The 17,697-nt window shown below is 41.9% G+C and overlaps 1 protein-coding gene across 1 annotated transcript; it reads left to right on the forward strand.

The window, feature by feature from the left end:
- The first annotated feature begins 393 nt into the window (after positions 1–393).
- CALHM6 (calcium homeostasis modulator family member 6) lies at positions 394–4,325 on the forward strand. Its single transcript, XM_073335174.1, has 2 exons — positions 394–1,058; positions 3,039–4,325. The coding sequence occupies exons 1-2, from the start codon at positions 528–530 to the stop codon at positions 3,456–3,458; spliced, it is 951 nt and encodes a 316-aa protein (XP_073191275.1). The 5' UTR covers positions 394–527; the 3' UTR covers positions 3,459–4,325.
- The last annotated feature ends 13,372 nt before the right edge of the window (positions 4,326–17,697 follow it).

Genomic DNA, 17,697 nt, shown 5'->3' on the forward strand with positions numbered 1-17,697 from the left:
ATTCTATAACTAGAGTTGGTCAAAAATGCAAAAAATATTTCATGATGTTTTTGTTTCTGTTTTATTCCCTTTTTCCTTAACATTTGGATTTTTGACAGAAACCTTCCTAAAAACATCCAATTTTGGGAGGGGAAATTGCAGACTCCTCTACTTATCGGTCACAACCAAATTGATCAGCCGTTGTGAGACTCAGGCATTTTTGGGAAAGTATATGTAAGCTTTAAAGAAGCAATGATGGCTGTGGGGGGAAAATAACAACAGCAGTGTGGGTTTCGTGTGTTATCTGCCTGCTGTTTCCTGTCATTTCAAAAATACAGAGAAAATGCTCAGTGGGTATTTTCAGATGTTTTGTCCTACATTGCACCATCTTCGCCACACCAGGAGAAAATGAAATCTTTCTGTTTATTTGTGTGGGTTGTGGGAACTAGAGACCTCACATCCTCTTCCTTTTGTACACATAACCAAGTCAGGTTTCATCCTCCTCAAAGGCAAGGGCGCTAGGCAGAGTCCAGCAGCAGGGGCAGGAGATGGAGAAGTTTCGCACCTTGTTTGATTTCTTCCTCAGGCACCAGAAGGTGCTCCGTTACAGCGCCTTGTCCCTGCTGACAGCAGGCAGCGAGCGTCTCTTCTCAGCTGTGGCATTCCAGTGCCCCTGCAACTCCTGGAACCTGCTCTACGGCTCTGTCTTCCTGCTGGTGCCTGCCCTGATCCTCTTCCTTCTTGGCTACCTGCTGAACGTCAGGACCTGGCGGCTGTTCACCGGCCGCTGTGCCCCAGACAGGCGTTGCAGCTGCATCCACAGGAAGCACTGCCGGCGCTACGTTAGTGTGTTCTGGCTGGTGACGGTGAGCGCTGCTGTGGCCCCGTTCACCTGGATCGCCGTGGCCCTGCTTGGGGCCAACTTCTATGAGTGCGCAGCAAGTGGGAGCAGCCTGTTGCAGAGGCACCTGTGCCAAGGCAGAGGGACCCAGTGCCATGAGCAGGTGGCCAAAATGCCCTGCGGTGGGACTCTCCCCCAAGAGGCAAAGGTATCTGTGAACTTTCGTGCTCAGTCCCAGGTATGGTCTCTTCCGTCCTTTGATTTATCCTATTGGCTTTAGCCCCATGGAGGTGCATTGGATGCGGAGTGATTTCTGGAGAGATGGAGGGGCAGCATAAGGAGTTCAGTTAAACCTAGGTGCTGTCCCTACAGGTGCCACCTTAGCTTACTTGTGCTGATGTGATGGCCTAGGGATGCAGCCTCAAGACTATAATATGAAAAAGAAATTCTTGCACGTATATAATTAGCAAAATATTCTAAACCGGCTAAAAGAAAGGTAATATATTGTTAGTTGCATCTCCCACTGCAGTCTATATTGCTCTCTAACATTTTGGCCTGCTGTATATCTGAGGAGATTGCTTCATAACGATGTTCAGGCCTTTTCCTTTGAGGCAAGTTAAGAATAAGCCTGCACGGGCAGGGAACTTGACTGGATATCACATAAATAGGCTTTCCCATCCGTAGATTTTCTACCAGTTTCAAAAGAGATGTATTGTGAATTTCTCTGCTCTTTTTCCATTTCCTTGCCTCTCTTTATATCATGAATGATTCTAAGTTCAGTTCCCATACATAAGAGGAAGGTGGTGTTTATTTAAAATCTTTAATAACAGCAGAGTATTAGCATGTGAAAAAGGTTGCATTGAGAGTCTGACTGTGGGTCCCCAAGTTTGAAATCACTGTCAATTTCACACTCATATTCCACGAATACGGTTTAATTTTTGTTTCCCTGAAAACAAGGTAGCTATAGACTGTGGAGAGCTGAAAAGGAAGAATATGTTTGTTTCCCCCCCTCCCCTTTCTTTGTAAAAAAGAGTCCTAAAAAGTTTTGGGACTTTTTTGTTTGTTCTTGTTTTAATTTCTCCTGTTTTCTTCCATTAGAAATCCAGGTCTGATCATCTCCTCTTTTCACTATCAGACTATAAGACTTTGACTTCACTAAGAAAAAAGGGTGTATCCTTAACTGGAGTTTTCTAACTGGAGGTAAAATCCAAGTGAAGACGTGGCATTTTGTAGTTTTCTTGTGAGTAAGCAGTTCAAGTTAATTACTCAGCTGCCCCAGAGGCAACTTGTGTGAAAACTACAGACTGCCTTGTCTTCACTAGGATTTAACCTTGAATGAACTAACTCAAGTTAAGAACACACCTTTTTTCCCTAGTGAAGATGCGGCCTGTGGTTGACTAGAGAACTAGAAGATTTGTGAAATCAGGGAAACCATGTAATTGAAGTCTGATTAGTTGAGATGGGAAGAGATTTTTATTCACTTAGTTTAACATTCTTTGTTTTTTATAAGCACCTGTTTAACTCAAACATGTCAGAGAAAAGAGTTGGAAAAATTAGTCAAAGAGTTAGCACACTGTTCCTTCAAGTAACAGGCTGGGATGGGAAAGGTCCCAATCCATATTTGTGAATCATGCAAAAAACCTGGCAAAACCAGGGGAGATAAGATAGGCTGTTCCTGATATTTCTAAGGTAAAGAAAAAAACAGGAAAAAGGTTAGACTCTTATTATTTATTATTATTTTAAACAGGGTCTTTATACATAACTTAAAAGCAAAAAGGGATACAAATCCATTTTTTCTTTGATGGTCAACTTTAAATATTATAAAAATACCTTGGCTTTTTCACTTGTAAGACTCAATCTGTGGGAGGTCTTATATGAAAGTGGACACTATTCACTTTTCCCCTAGTCAGCATTTCCAGCCATTTCCAACAGAATGTTGGATAGAAACCTGAACCTACCCACAGTCAGGATGGATTATTCTCTTCCAACCCCAAAATCTCAACCCAAGCCCTTGAAGTTTAGCACACTTTGCTGGGATTGTTCACATACATGGGGTACCCACTCTCCACAGACACCACAGTATGATGGGCTTTTTCAAGCAGTGACCGCTTATTGATCTCCTGTCTAAAACAATGTTAAATTACATATTGTTAGTCAGGAACTTTTGATGCTCCTAATCATCCGCAAACTTCATTAATCCATCTGTATGTTTTCCCAGGTGCTAGGATGGATACTGATAGCAAGCATCATGATTCTAGTACTGGCTGTCACATGCATTAACCACTGTCATTCTCCAGTCAGTTTTCTTCAGCTGAGGTTCTGGAAAATCTACTTGGAAAAGGAACGGGAGGTTTTTGAGAAGAAGGCCAAGGAGCATGCAACCAAGCTGGCAGAAAGGAACCTGAAGTGCTTCTTTGAGTCCACTAAGCCAGAACCATTTCAGACTCCCAGCAACAAAGACTGGCAGCAGATCTCATCCTTGTATGCTTTCAGTACTAAAGGACAGTATTACAGCATGATACACAAATATATTAGTGGAAACAGAGGCACCAGCATCAGATCTACTAAAGAGGATGTGTTTTCTCCTGCTCTAGGATTTGTGGATGGCACTGATTTTAATGAAATGGGGACAGTGTAATGAAATAAAGAAATTCTATTTTTGTAGCATGGACAGTTACATAATTATGGCCATATAAAAAGGGTCTCGTTCTATGCACTGATCTCTTATTGACATCAATGGGAGTTATGTGCAAAGTCTTCAGGAGAAGATGGCCCATAAAGTTTGCAGCATTATTTTTAATGAATTTTGTTACTTTTACTTAAGTGCCTTTAGTAAAATACATATTTCTGGATGGCAGTTTTACAATATTTTTGCCCCCTTAACTCTTTCAAGTTACGATGTTAAATAGCTTAAATCCCAACACCAAAGAGAAGTATATGTGCTGTTTTGAAATGCTATAAAGCACCTGCTAGAAATATACATTAGCTAACCTGTCAGCTCAGAACGTTTGGCAATTAGAGTTGCAAAACCAGACTTTTACTCTTGGAGTTGCTTGCCCATCAAAACCAATAATACTGTATATTTTTTTAATTTAAGAAGTAGCTTTCTAGGCTTTGAGCCATAAGCAAGTTCCCCACAAGCGTGCAGAGAAAGAGGGAATGTTACGTGTGTCTTTGTATCATTGAGCTGATGCATTCTGATGACTCACTGTTGAGAAGCTTGCTGTTAGCACTGAAACAGAGGATGTGAAGCAACAGTCAAAAAAGCTCACGGAATGTTAGGAGCCAGTAGGAAAGCAATAGATCAGGGGTCGGCAACCTTTCAGAAGTGGTGTGCCAAGTCTTCATTTATTCTCTCTAATTTAAGGTTCCGCGTGCCAGGAATACATTTTAATGTTTTTAGAAGGTCTCTCTCTATAAGTTTGTTATGTAACTAAACTGTTGTTGTATGTAAAGTAAACAAGGTTTTTAAAATGTTTAAGAAGCTTCGTTTAACATTAAATTAAAATGCTGATCTTATCAGTTTAGTGCTGTGGTTCTTAACCTAGGGTGCACGCGAGATGCCCTTTCTGGGGGTGCGAGACATATGAGATTTTTTTAGAAGGTAAATCATCGAAGACACAAATTAAGCAGAGACACATAAGTACAACTACTTTGTTTCATCAAACTTATGTATTTATTAACATTATACATTTTTTAACGATTACTGTAATATACAAACAAAGTTTTTAAGTTTTCAAATTTTTAAGCTAATTGTAGTGTAATTTTCGATAAGGGGTGAGAGAACATATTTTGAGAACTCCAGACCATCAACAGGCTGAGCGGGACTAGGTGTAGTGTTTTAAATTGCTCCCCATAGGAATGTGCTACTTATGGTGTACTACTTATGGCTGCCAGTCCTGATGCTCTGAGTGGCATGGTAAGGGGATACGGAACAGGGATGGTTGGATAGGTGTGGGAGTCCCGGGGGGCCAGTCAGGGGTCAGGGGTGTGGATAGGGGTTGGGGCAGCCAGGGGACTGGGAGCAGGGGGGCTTGGATGGGAGGGTGGGGTCCCAGGGGGGTGGCAGAGAGGGGTGGGGGGGTCCCAGGAGGAGGCGGTCAGGAGACAAGGAGCAGGGGGGGCTGGATGGGTGGAGGGTTCTGAGGGGGGCAGTCAGGTGCAGGGGGACCTGGGAGAGGGTGGTCAGGGGACAAGAAGCAGGGTGTGGGGGTTGGATGGGTCAGGGATTATGAGGGGGGCCCTCAGGCGGCGGGAAGTGGGCTGGCTGTTTGGGGAGGCACAGTCTTCCCTACCCTGGTTTAGTGTATTAAATTTCTCCCCATAGGAATGTGCTACTTACGGCTGCTAGTCCTGGTGCTCCTCAAGTATCACATTCCTACGGGGAGAAATTTAATACACTACACCGGTGGACAGAACCCCAGGCCGGCAGCGGGCTGAGCGGGGGCAGCAGCCGGGACCCCGCCTGGCAGCAGCGTGCCAGTAAAAATCGGCTCGCATGCCGCCTTTGGCATGCGTGCCGCAGGTTGCCAACCCCTGCAATAGATAATAAGACTGAAAATATCATAATGCTACTGTATAAATCTGTGGTATGCCCACACCTTAAATACTACATGCAGTTCTCATCGCCCCATCTCAGAAAAGATACATTAGAATTGGAGAAGGTACAGAGAAGGGCAAGAAAACAGATTAAGGGTATGGAACAGCTTCCATATGAGGAGAGATTAAAAAGACTGAGATTTTTCAGTTTAGAAAAGAGACTATTGAGGATGGATATGACAGAGGTCTATAAAATCATGTCTGGCATGGAGAGAGTGAATAAGGAAGTGTTATTTACCCCTTCACATAACACAAAAATCATGGGTCACCCAATGAAATTAATTGGCAGCGGGTTTTAAAGAAATATAAGGAAGTACTTCTTCACACAATGCACAGTCAACCTGTGGAATTTATTGCCATGGAATGTTGTGAATGTTATAATGGGGTTCAAAAAAGAATTAGATAAGTTTGTGGAGGATAGGGCCATCAGTGGCTTTTACTGAAGACAGTCAGGGTGTCCCTAGCCTCTGTTTGCCAGAAGCTGGGAATGGACAACAGGGGATGGACCACTTGATGATTACCTGTTCTGTTCATTCCCTCTGAAAGCCCTGGCATTGGCCACTGTCGGAAGACTGGATACTGGGCTAGATGGACCATTAGTTTGACCTAGTATGGCTGTTCTTATAGGAAACCAAAGAAAGGCAGGAAAATACTGAGCATGAATCTGAAGCTATAGCCTAGTTTACTAATGAAGTGACATGAAAATGCCTCTTAAAGGGTAACTTCAAGCAAGCTGTGGACTAACCTGTGTCTGTCTCTGTCTTTAGTCTGTGAGCTAGCTCAGAAAGGGTCATCCCTTCAAATAATATGTAGTGCCAAGTATGTTGTAAACATTCAGTAAGTAATAACAATAAATGATGGCCCAGAGTTTGGTTGGCTGGACTGCAAAATACGAGTATTACTATTTGTGTATGAGCAGAACTGTGTCATAATAATGAAACTAAAAACTTCCTTTGTGGTAACTTCAGTTTGCTTTTACCGTAGTCTGAGTTGGTCAGAGATTGCAACATAATCTACTAAATTGCTCCACTGCTAGTCTCATGCTGCCCAAAGGTCACTAAGGTCTGAATGCACAAAATGAGTTAGGTGCCTGAGTCCATTTTAGGCACCTAAGCCCCAGTTTTGGGATGACTGTGATGCACAAAACTCCCACTGAACCCTGTAGAGGCCTAAACTCACTTGATGCCTAAGTTTTTGCAATAAAAGTTCCCTGGGCACCTATGTTTCTGCCTCTGAGTATACACACAGCTGCCTGCCTCTAGGCACCTGGATGTCTACCTCCTGCCTAAACCCTCTAACCCCCAGACCAATTCACAAACTGGGAAGATAGGCATTAGTCCACCTATATCATCCTGGGTGGGGACCAATCCAGTAGGCAGTCTCTGAGCAAACCAACTGGATCAGGCCCCTCGGATGAGTTCACACAGAACAGCAGGGAGGAAGAGTTAAAGTGTCATTTTGACCAGAGAGAGAGAGAGAGAGCACATGCATGAGAATGACTCTGTAGCCTGGTGGTTAGGGTGCTCAGGTGGCAGACGCAGGATCCAGTGCCCCCGCTCCAGAGACTCTTTAATTAGAATGCAACAGCTTCAATGGGAGAGACCGAGGGAGCTCCACATCAGACTATCCCATAGCCCAGTGGCGAGAGCACTCACTGTGAGGTAACAGACTCCTGTTCAAATCCCTTCTACCCCTCAGGTGGAGGGGGAACTTGAACTGAGGGTCTCCCATACCTCAGACATGTATATTAACTACTGAGTCCTCCTCCTTCCCCCTACTCCAGGCTTCTTACAAGCAGCATAGGTGCCTAATGCCAGGAGAGCATTTGCCGCTGAGAATCCCAAACAGCGATAGGCACCACCCTGCAGGCCAGACTCAGGCACCTGTCTCTAAGATGGGGCCAGGCTTATTGCATCCTTCTCTCCTTGGCACCTTCCATTGACTAGCTTGGGCAGCTCCCCTTCTAGCAGGCTGCCTTTTGTGGATGGCAGTCGAAGGTACCTCTCTCTCCCCATTCACTGTCTAGGAGCTTAGGCACCTAACTTAGGTTTTGCAGTGATTTTCTAAACATCTAACTCGTTTTGTGTATTTAGGCCTAAGCCAGCAACACACCTGAAATCAACACTCAGGAAAATATACTTCCAGTGGTGACAATCCAATGCTTGATTATTTTTGCTTATTATACAGTCTGGGTAAAGTTTTTTTAATGCTAAGAATGTATGAATATTCCTAGCATAGGCACGCAGTAATAATAAAGGGATTAAAAATATGCAGTCACTATAACTAAATAATAATGGCTGACTGGGAGGGCATTTTCTAGCAATTAATCAGCAGCTTTGGAACTGAGGGGTAGAAGGTGATGTTCCGGATCCTTAAAGTTCAGTTCTACTCTGAAAAGTTACATTGTAAAAATGGTCCTTAGCTCATTAGAAAAAAACCCGAGTGCGTATTGAGGGTCAGGTCTGCTTACTTGTGTGACAGAAAAGATTTTGCTGCTCTTTACTCCTGTTAGCTTTGGGAATCTGGTCCTGCCTAATCAATAACAGAATTGGTACTCAGGTTCCTCCAAAACTGCATTTCTGGTGACTGTGCATGAGCCAGAAAAACCCAGTTTGACTTTGAGATCCCAGGTTTAGTTTACTAGGTTGCCTCTCCATCCTCTACCCCCTACTCCATTTTTTTTTTAATCTGTAAACTGGGCAAATTTAACATGGAAACCATTAAGACACAATAAATATTGAACTCCATAGAACTTCTTTTTCAGTTAGTTTAAAAACAAGCCAGAAAAGAAGAGCCTAGTATAACGGCCTGGAGATGCCTGACCTGGAAGACTATATTCTTATTGTAAACAGTAAAACTATAAAAATGTAAATAAAGAGAACTCAAAATAGTGATTTTGTGTGTTGAGAAGTCAAAAATGCATGTTCCCATGGATTCAGTACTCTGCTTAATGCTTTGGTCTTTTCAGCAGGTAAAGAGCAGCACAGTCACAAGACAGTGTATTCTCATTATTCCTTTAGTTTGTGATGCCCAGTAAATGTTATTCAGTTACAAATGTCCTACCTTTATCTTTCACGTATAAGGGTTCATTTGCTCATTGACTACTAACAAGAGTAATTCTATTATAGATGGTTGCACCCTGGAAGAGGGTGAAATCCTGGTCCCACTGAAGTCAGTGGCAAAACGCACATCGACTTAAATGGGGCCAGATTTTACCTAAGAAGTATATAATAGAATCACTCATAGACTCATTGACTTTAAGGTCAGAAGAGACCAGCATGGTCATCAAGTCTGACCTCCTGCACATTGCAGGCCACAGAATCTCACCCACACACTCCTGTAATAGACCCCTAACCTCTGGTTGAGTAACTTAAGTCCTCAAATCATGGTTTAAAGACTTCAAATTACAGAGAATCTAGTTTAAACCTGCAAGTAACCTGTGCCCCATGCTGTAGAGGAAGGCAGAAAATCCACAGGATCTCTGCCAATCTGACCTGAAGGAAAATTCCTTCTCAACCCCACATATGGTGATCAGTTAGACCCAGAGTATGTGGGCAAGACCCACTAGCCAGACACCTGGGAGAGAATTCTCTGTAGTAACTCAGAGCCCTCCTTGTCTAGTGTCCAATCATCATCTGTTGGAGATATTTGCTGCTAGCAGTCACTAATCAGTGATATGCCATTGTAGGCAGTCTCATCATACCATCCCCTCCATAAACTTATCAAGCTCAGTCTTGAAGCCAGTTAGGTTGTTTGCCCCCACAGCTCCTCTTGGAAGGCTGTTCCAGAACTTCACTCCTCTAATGGTTAGAAACCTTCATCTAATTTCAAGCCTAAACTTGTTGATGGCCAGTTTATATCTATTTGTTCTTCTGTCCACATTGGTACTTAACTTAAATAACTCCTCTCCTTCCCTGGTATTTATCCCTCTGATGTAGTTATAGAGAGTAATCACATATCTCCCCTCAGCCTTCTTTTAGTTAGGCTAAACAAGCCAAGCTCTTGGAGTTTCCTGTCATAAGGTAGCTTTTTCATGCTTAGGATCATACTAGTAGCCCTTCTTGGTACCTGATTCAGTTTGAGTTCATCTTTCTTAAACATGGCAGACCAGAATTGCACACAGTATTCCAGATGAGGTCTCACGAGTGCCTTGTATAATGGTACTAACACTTCCTTCTTTCTACTGGAAATACCTCGCCTGATGCATCCTAGGACTGCATTAGCCTTTTTCATAGCCACATCACATTGGCAGCTCATAGTCATCCTGTGATCAGCCAATACACCCAGGTCTTTCTCCTCCTCCGCCACTTCCAACTGAGACGTCCCCAGCTTATAGTAAAAATTCTTGTTGTTTGTCCCTAAATGCATGACCTTGCACTTTGCATTATTAAATTTCATCCCATTTCTATTACACCAGTTTAAAAAGTCATCCAGATCTTCTTGTATCATATTCCAGTCCTCCTCCTTATTGGCAATACCACCCAACTTTATGTCATACGCAAGTTTTCTTAGCATACTCCCACTTTTTGTGCCAAGGTTAGTAATAAAAATGTTAAATAAGATTGGTCCCAAGACCAATACCTGAGGAAAGCCACCAGTAACCTCTCTCCAGCCTGACAGTTCACCTTTCAGTATGACCCATTGTAATCGCCCCTTTAACCAATTCCTTATCCACCTTTCAATTCTCATATTAAATCTTCACCCTCTCCAATTTAACTAATAATTTCCCATGTGGAAATGTATCAAATGCCTTACTGAAATCCAGATACATTAGATCTACTTTGTCTACAAAATGAGTTATCTTCTCAAAGAAGGAGAGCAGGCTGGTCTAGCATGATCTACCTTTTATAAAACCATGTTGTATTTTAGCCCAATTACCATTAACCTCTATGTCCTTTACTTTCTCTTTCAAAATTTGTTCCAAGGCCTTGCATACAACTGAGGTCAAACTAACAGGCCTGTGGTTTCCTGGATCACTCTTTTTCCCTTTCTTAAAAATGGGAACTATATTAGCAATTCTCCAGTCATAGGGTAGGACCCCTGAGTTTACAGGATTAATTAAAAATCCTTGCTATTGGGTTTGTAATTTCATGCACCAGTTCCTTTAATATTCTTGGATGAAGATTATCCAGGGGCCCCCATTTTAGTCCCATTAAGCTGTTTGAGTTTGACTTCCACCTTGGATGTGGTAATTTCTACCTTCATATCCTCATTGCCATTAGGCACCCTGCCACTCCCCCACAGCATTTCATTAGCCTCATTAAAAATGGAGGCAAAGTTTTGTTTAGGTGTTGAGCCATGCCTAGATTTTCTTTAATCTCCACCCTATCCACAGTGTTTAGTGATCCCACTAAACACCCAACACCCACAAAAACTCACTCACCACCTCTAAGGACTAGGGGCTTGTCTCCTCTCTTCTCCTCCAACAGAACTCCCACTCATACTCCCCTGTTTACAGATTTGTTTGCTGGCACCTGTAGAAACTGAACATATCAAAGAACATGTTGTGCTATATTTCACATCCCAAGTAACTAACTGCAGTAAAAACATTAATTCAGTTTACCTTGAAAACATTCAACGGTGTATTGGTGCTTTTATCGTTGCATCCAGTACACACTGACAGCTCAGAATCTTAGTACTCAGCACATGACAGAATGAAACACCTGTTTCCCACTATGAACACCTCAGAGGGGACCTGGTGCTCTCATCTGTAAATGCAATATACATGAGCTGAGGTTTTGTAAAGCACTGTACCACAAATAACTTGGAATTTACCAGCAGAAGAGAAAAGCCTGTTTCTCACACAGAACTGTGACTCTGATGGAGGCATCAGCTAAAAAAACCCACACAGCTGTATTTTAAGGTCACAGTAATTGCAGGCTGGAAAACTCTTCTAGGTTATTGAGTCTATCCTCAAACCAGTAAAAGGTATATCTCCACCCCCACTGTTGGCATTTGGTTTATAAAATGCAGGAGGGGGGCTATGGAATAACAGAGTAAAGAAAACAACTGTTATCTGTTAGCTCAGAATGAAAAACTACAGAAAGTACTTAATGACAAACCATTTTATCCCTAGTATTACTTCCATAGTGTTCTTTCAAGACAGGATAATTTCTCCCTAGTATTATTTTAAAACAAAATAATTTATTTTATTCAGAGTCACAGATAGTTAGAATAAATAGCATCCATTTAGTTAGCTTCACAAGGTATTTTATTACAGAATTGTTTGTATTTGTAATACAGTACTATACCACCACAGTTTAAACTATGGTACCAGCCCTATGGATTTTTTTTCAAGTTTAGACTGAAGAAGGATTGGAGTTACCCTAGGAATTTTCATGCCTTGTTTTGTTTGTTTGATTGATTAACCTTGATGATAATGAGAATCATTTGTCAAACTGCATGGATATTTTTCATGCTTCGTAATGGAATGATACCATTTTAATCCTCAACAAAATACCTAAGACCAAATCCCCAGGTGACTTCAATGAAGGCTTTGGCCTTTAGTTATCAATGATATTTGCATATTATGCCCCTTATTTTTCTCGTGACTGTTGAGACACACATCTTTCAGCTGCTTTTTCTCCTCCACAATGGATAAATAATGGAGACGGTAAAGCGGTCAGAGTATTAAATATTTTCTGTACATATATGTAATGCTGTAAACCTCCTCAAGAACCATACTTGTCTAGTTTAAAAATACCTATCTATCTATCTATCTATCTATCTATCTATCTATCTATCTATCTATCTATCTATCTATTATCAGAATAACTTCAAATGTTCAAATTAAAACAAAACCCAAAACAAAAGAGCTGACAGAAATGATTTTTTAAAAAAAATCAGATCATATCCAGAAAAGTCTCTGTGAAAAATATTTATCAGATGTTAATTTGTTATGGAGTATTCCGCTTTAAAATGTCATTAAATTATTTGAAATACCATTTAAATCCTAATGTATTAGGTTTGAAAATATACATTAATATTACATATATGTACAGAAAATATTTAATACTCTGACTGCTTTACCGTCTCCATTATTCATCTCGTGCAGCTCTTTCAATTAAGCTGTAATAGTCTCTTAATCTGTATTTATTATTTTATTTTATTTATTAATTAAAGCATTAGCATATAAAATTATGAGAACAACAGGTTACTATAAGGCTATAATTCAATGAGGAGGTTCTAATGATCTTAATGACAAGAGGAAATTTGGAGTGACTTTGGTACAGCAATAGCACTGAATCACCACAAATCACTAGGATATGTTCAGCCAGCTAGCTCCCTTGATGATCTGGACAATCCTGACTCTATAAATTTGAATGTAGATGGTGCCCTGGGTAATACAACCACTTTCATAGACATATTCTTTTCTTATAACTGCTCTGGATGGACAAAGAGAAGGGGAAGCAATTCATTATTAAAACAAATGGAAATCGATAATATTGAGTAACCCAGTGGTTATTTTTCCTGCCTTGATTGAGAACCAGTCACATGGCATCAAAGAACATATGCTATTGCCATCAAACTGCCTTGCAGAGGACAGTAGCATGTATATAAAAGGGAACTGATGTTCATTGTGGATACAGGGAATATCAGTTGCTGGCTGAGAAACATTTGTGGAATTTGAGGCTCCAACCTCCAGAGGAACATTGCAAGGAAGAGGAAGCACTGGCAGCTCATGGGGCAAGGCCTGGCTGAGAAAAGCCTTCCAGCTCCCTCAGTATCTTTCCAGCTGTGGAGGAGAAGGAGAGCACAGTGGGGGTAGGAAGTCGGGGGAGCTGGTAGGTCTGAGGCAGCAGGGCCTTTTAGAACTGGGAGCATACAAAGAACATGGGCTGAAGATAAGTAATTTCATACATCAGCAGGGTAAATCATATCATGCTTTTTCTCATAAATGCAGGAATGTATTCCTGTGTATCACATACTGAACAAACCTCTGGCTGAGTACCAAGATGAGTACCAACATGTCCCTAAACGTTGATGGAAACTGGTTTATCATTAAGGCATGTTCCGTCACCACTTGTGTTTGACACTGGTATGTAGTTTCACAGACTAATCTGCCCTTTTAAGCATTTAATAAGGTGCAGCTATTTCAGTGATGAGATGCAGTGATTTTCCTCTGCATTTCTGAGGAATGGAGTGGTTAGAACAGACAATTACAGTAAGTTGTCTTGTCTTACCTAGATTCTCATTTTAATACTCAAGTTGTAAGATTGTTGGGACAAGAACTGCCTTTTGGTTATATGTGTATATAGGGACTCACACAATCACAGACTGGGGCTTCCAAAATATATTGCAATACAAATAATAATAAATAAGAATCAAAACTCTTAGGTTCCCTACTGGGTCTTGTCTTAATTCCTTAATTTAATTCCTTTGTCTCCATTGTTAAAGTAGGACAGTTTTCCCCATCATTATAACTGGAGGAATTAACTGTATCTATCTCACATAACTATATTGATTCCATGCGGTTGATAAAGATTATTAATGATTGCTTATAAAGTGAAATCCTTGGATGAAAGGCAATATGTAAGCACAAAGTATCATTATTTATGCATGCAGAGAGACTAAATATTCAGACATTTCTGTGTGTTGGCGTGAGGAACTTTGTTCCCTGTGGTGTAAAATGAGACATACCAACAATGGAGAGAGCCAGCCTACAGAAGGGGAGTGCTCTGGACATCAGCTCACTTGATTCTTCACTTCAAAAACAGAAATGTTGTTGTGATGCTGTCTAACAGGCTGCCAGCTCAGACCAAGGCAGTAGGCTAATTCACTTGCATGCTAAGAGAAATCAAAGGAATATCAAAAGGCATTGTAATGTGATCAGGCCAATTCACTTGTGTGTTAATATAATTCAAAGGAAATGTGATGGTATTGTCTTCATTTATCTATATCCTGTTGGATTTTATTACATTATATATATATTCCTGTACTTAATTAGCCCTAGATCAAAGGATGTATTAGTGTTTAGATAAGAATTTACTTAATGTGTAAAACTGCATGAAAACTAATGAAGGATTGTTTCCGGCTATTACATCATTCAGGAAAACTAATGAAAGATTGTCTGGATGGCTGTAACTAAATGCATTGTGCATGTCTCTGTAATTGAATTGCCCTACAACCAGGATTGAAGCCTTAGAACTGTAAATGAGAAGCATGTTAACTTCAAAGCATGGGTTGTTGCCTTCAGCAATGGGAAATCTACAGACCCTTGGTATGATGGGAACACATGACAGACTGCTTTCTGGGGAAGACAGCTATAAGAATGAACTCTGGGAGTGATTCTGAGCTGTTTGGACACTTTCAGGGGGTGTTCCAGATACAAGACAGAGATCCCTATAGCTGTTAGCCCTGACAGACTTATGGAAAACCAGCAGATTACTACACCTCTGCTAATCATTTGGATTTACAAACTCTGAGTCACCTATAATGTATTTCATCTGCTTTAACCTCTCAATAATTCTCATTTCTTAGCTAATAAATCTTTAGTTAGTTTACTAGAGAAATTGGCTACAACATTGTCTTTGGTGAGAGGTCAGGAGTATCCATTGACCTGGAGTAAGTGACTGGCCCTTTGGTGATTCTTTGTTTTAATAACCTTTCATCACTTAGTCCAGTTTGGCTAGCTGGTAAAATGCACTGGAGAGCCTAAGTAGGACTCTTTGTGCCTCCATGGTAAGACTGCTATAGTGATCCAGGAGGGAACAGTGGTTACTGGCTAGGTGAAATCTAATTATAGAATATACCACCAGTTTGGGTGTTTGCCTTATTGTCTGACAGTCTGACCTGAGATTGGTTCTCTTAGTTGTGAGCTACTCCAGACAGCGTGACAGTTGTAATGAAGACAAGCCCATTCCCCTGGCTTTCGTAGACTGATCCTCAGACAGGGATCTTGCAGAGACAGAGGTAGCATCAGCATCTGCATCCAGCAGCATCAGCATTATGCTTCACTTGAAAGTTATTTCTTATTGTTCGTTAAATGAATAAATTAGCCGCAAACCTGCCTCAGTCACCACTGAAATAGTACAATGGCTGGTGTCCAGAAGGTGGAGCTGGGAGGCTAAATAGGAGCAAAGAGGAGAAAATGTGCTCCTGGGGATAGCCTTTAGGATAGATACCCTGTAGAGTGGTTTCTGAGCACTGCTCTACTGCACCCTGTAACTTCACTGAGTGTGAGCACAAGCTGCTTTACAACTATGATTTCAAACTCAGCTTCAAGCCCGTGTACGGACAGGACTTTCATGCCTAAAAAAAATCACTTGGATGACTGAGCAAAGTGGAAGTGTCAGGCTGAGCACTGAAGTATCCAGACCTACAAGGCTGTAATAGCTAAAACTCTAGGGATTAAAGTAGACAGTCGATAATAACAGTAGTAATAATCCTGTCACATGTCTGTTGGGGAGGTCAAAGTCATGTCACCCAAAAATTCTCCATTCTGTCCTTTCATAGGATGTGTCTTACGTGTGATAAAATGTCAGTACCACTTGTGTTTGTGTGATACACAGCACACATTCACAGCATGTTGGTTAGATGAACAAGCCAAAATTCTGTAACGGTCATAAATTCAGAATCAGTGTGAGAGTGGCAGGGAGGGTGTGATGGGGTGTTCACCCCACACCCAGTGCTGAAGGGGTTAAGAGAGGCCAATTAGCCATAGGCTGCACCTGCTGAGGAGCTAAGGGGCAATGATAGTATTGTGAATGAAGCTCACCTGGGCAGGAACAGGCAAGGGGACTTCTATAAAGCCTAGGAGCTGAGGATAGAGGGGGTGGCAGTGAGGCGAGCCTGCAGTCACACTCTCTGGTACAAGGTGGAGACTAGAAGCCTGAAAAAAGGCAGCGTAAGAAGCAGTCCAAGGAAGGTGCAGCAAAGTCTAAGAAAGTATAGACCTGAACTGCTGGTTTGAGGGTCCCTGGACTGGAACCCAGAGTAGAAGTTGGCTCTAGGTTCCCCTACCAGCCACTGAAGGAGTGGCACAGTCAGTGTGCATGGATACGGAGTCTGCCTGAGACTTTGTGGAAAGAGATTCTGATGAGACCCTGGAAGCGGAGAATGACTGTGACTTGGCCAGAGGGCTAAGCCATGAAGGAGAGACGCTGCAGCTCCTGACTAGTGAGAGAGACACTGCAGAGCAAGTGACTGAGGCAATGGGCTGATTGGGGTGTGGACAGTGGCGAGTTAACTCCCCAGATGACCTATCAGAAGGGGCAGTTGAGTGGTGAGTAGCAGACTCCATTGCAGAGGGGATCATTTCAACTACCAAGTTTTCTATTAATTATTGTTTATTATTTCATAGCTATTTTAAATGAGAAAAAAATTCTATGACTAATATAACTTCTCAGTAGACACTAAGGCACACATTGCTCAGTGTGATCATAGAATCATAGAATATCAGGGTTGGAAGGGACCCCAGAAGGTCATCTAGTCCAACCCCCTGCTCGAAGCAGGACCAATTCCCAGTTAAACCATCCCATCCAGGGCTTTGTCAAGCCTGACCTTAAAAACCTCTAAGGAAGGAGATTCTACCACCTCCCTAGGTAACGCATTCCAGTGTTTCACCACCCTCTTAGTGAAAAAGTTTTTCCTAATATCCAATCTAAACCTCCCCCACTGCAACTTGAGACCATTACTCCTCGTTCTGTCATCTGCTACCATTGAGAACAGTTTAGAGCCATCCTCTTTGGAACCCCCTTTCAGGTAGTTGAAAGCAGCTATCAAATCCCCCCTCATTCTTCTCTTCTGCAGGCTAAAGAATCCCAGCTCCCTCAGCCTCTCCTCATAACTCATGTGTTCCAGACCCCTAATCATTTTTGTTGCCCTTCGCTGGACTCTCTCCAATTTATCCACATCCTTCTTGAAGTGTGGGGCCCAAAACTGGACACAGTACTCCAGATGAGGCCTCACCAATGTCGAATAGAGGGGAACGATCACGTCCCTCGATCTGCTCGCTATGCCCCTACTTATACAGGATCCAAAGGAAATAGCCAGAATTAGTGGACAACTATAAATTGCACAAGACAAAATTGAGCCTGAGGCAGGATTGCCCTACTTGCCCACTGACAAACGAAGGGCCTGCTGTATGTGTGCCCTTTGAAGAAAAGATGTATTAATGATGATGAATGACTGTTCACGTCATCTGAGCTGCTCCAAACCAGAGAGACTTGCTTTTTTCCTTAATAAAAAGCTCCACCCAAACAAGTACTAGAAATAGCACTTGTCCCAGCAACGATGCCTCACTTTTCTCCTGTTTTGTGGGGTTCATCAGTTCAAAC

The sequence above is a fragment of the Lepidochelys kempii genome, chromosome 3 (assembly GCF_965140265.1).
Source record: "Lepidochelys kempii isolate rLepKem1 chromosome 3, rLepKem1.hap2, whole genome shotgun sequence".
NCBI lineage: Eukaryota > Metazoa > Chordata > Testudines > Cheloniidae > Lepidochelys > Lepidochelys kempii.

Bases quoted from the DNA above. Each gene is read 5' to 3' on its own strand.
- CALHM6 (XM_073335174.1), top strand. From the start codon at position 528: ATGGAGAAGTTTCGCACCTTGTTTGATTTCTTCCTCAGGCACCAGAAG. The intron at 1,059-3,038 runs GTATGGTCTCTT...ATGTTTTCCCAG, and splicing joins ACTTTCGTGCTCAGTCCCAG to GTGCTAGGATGGATACTGAT.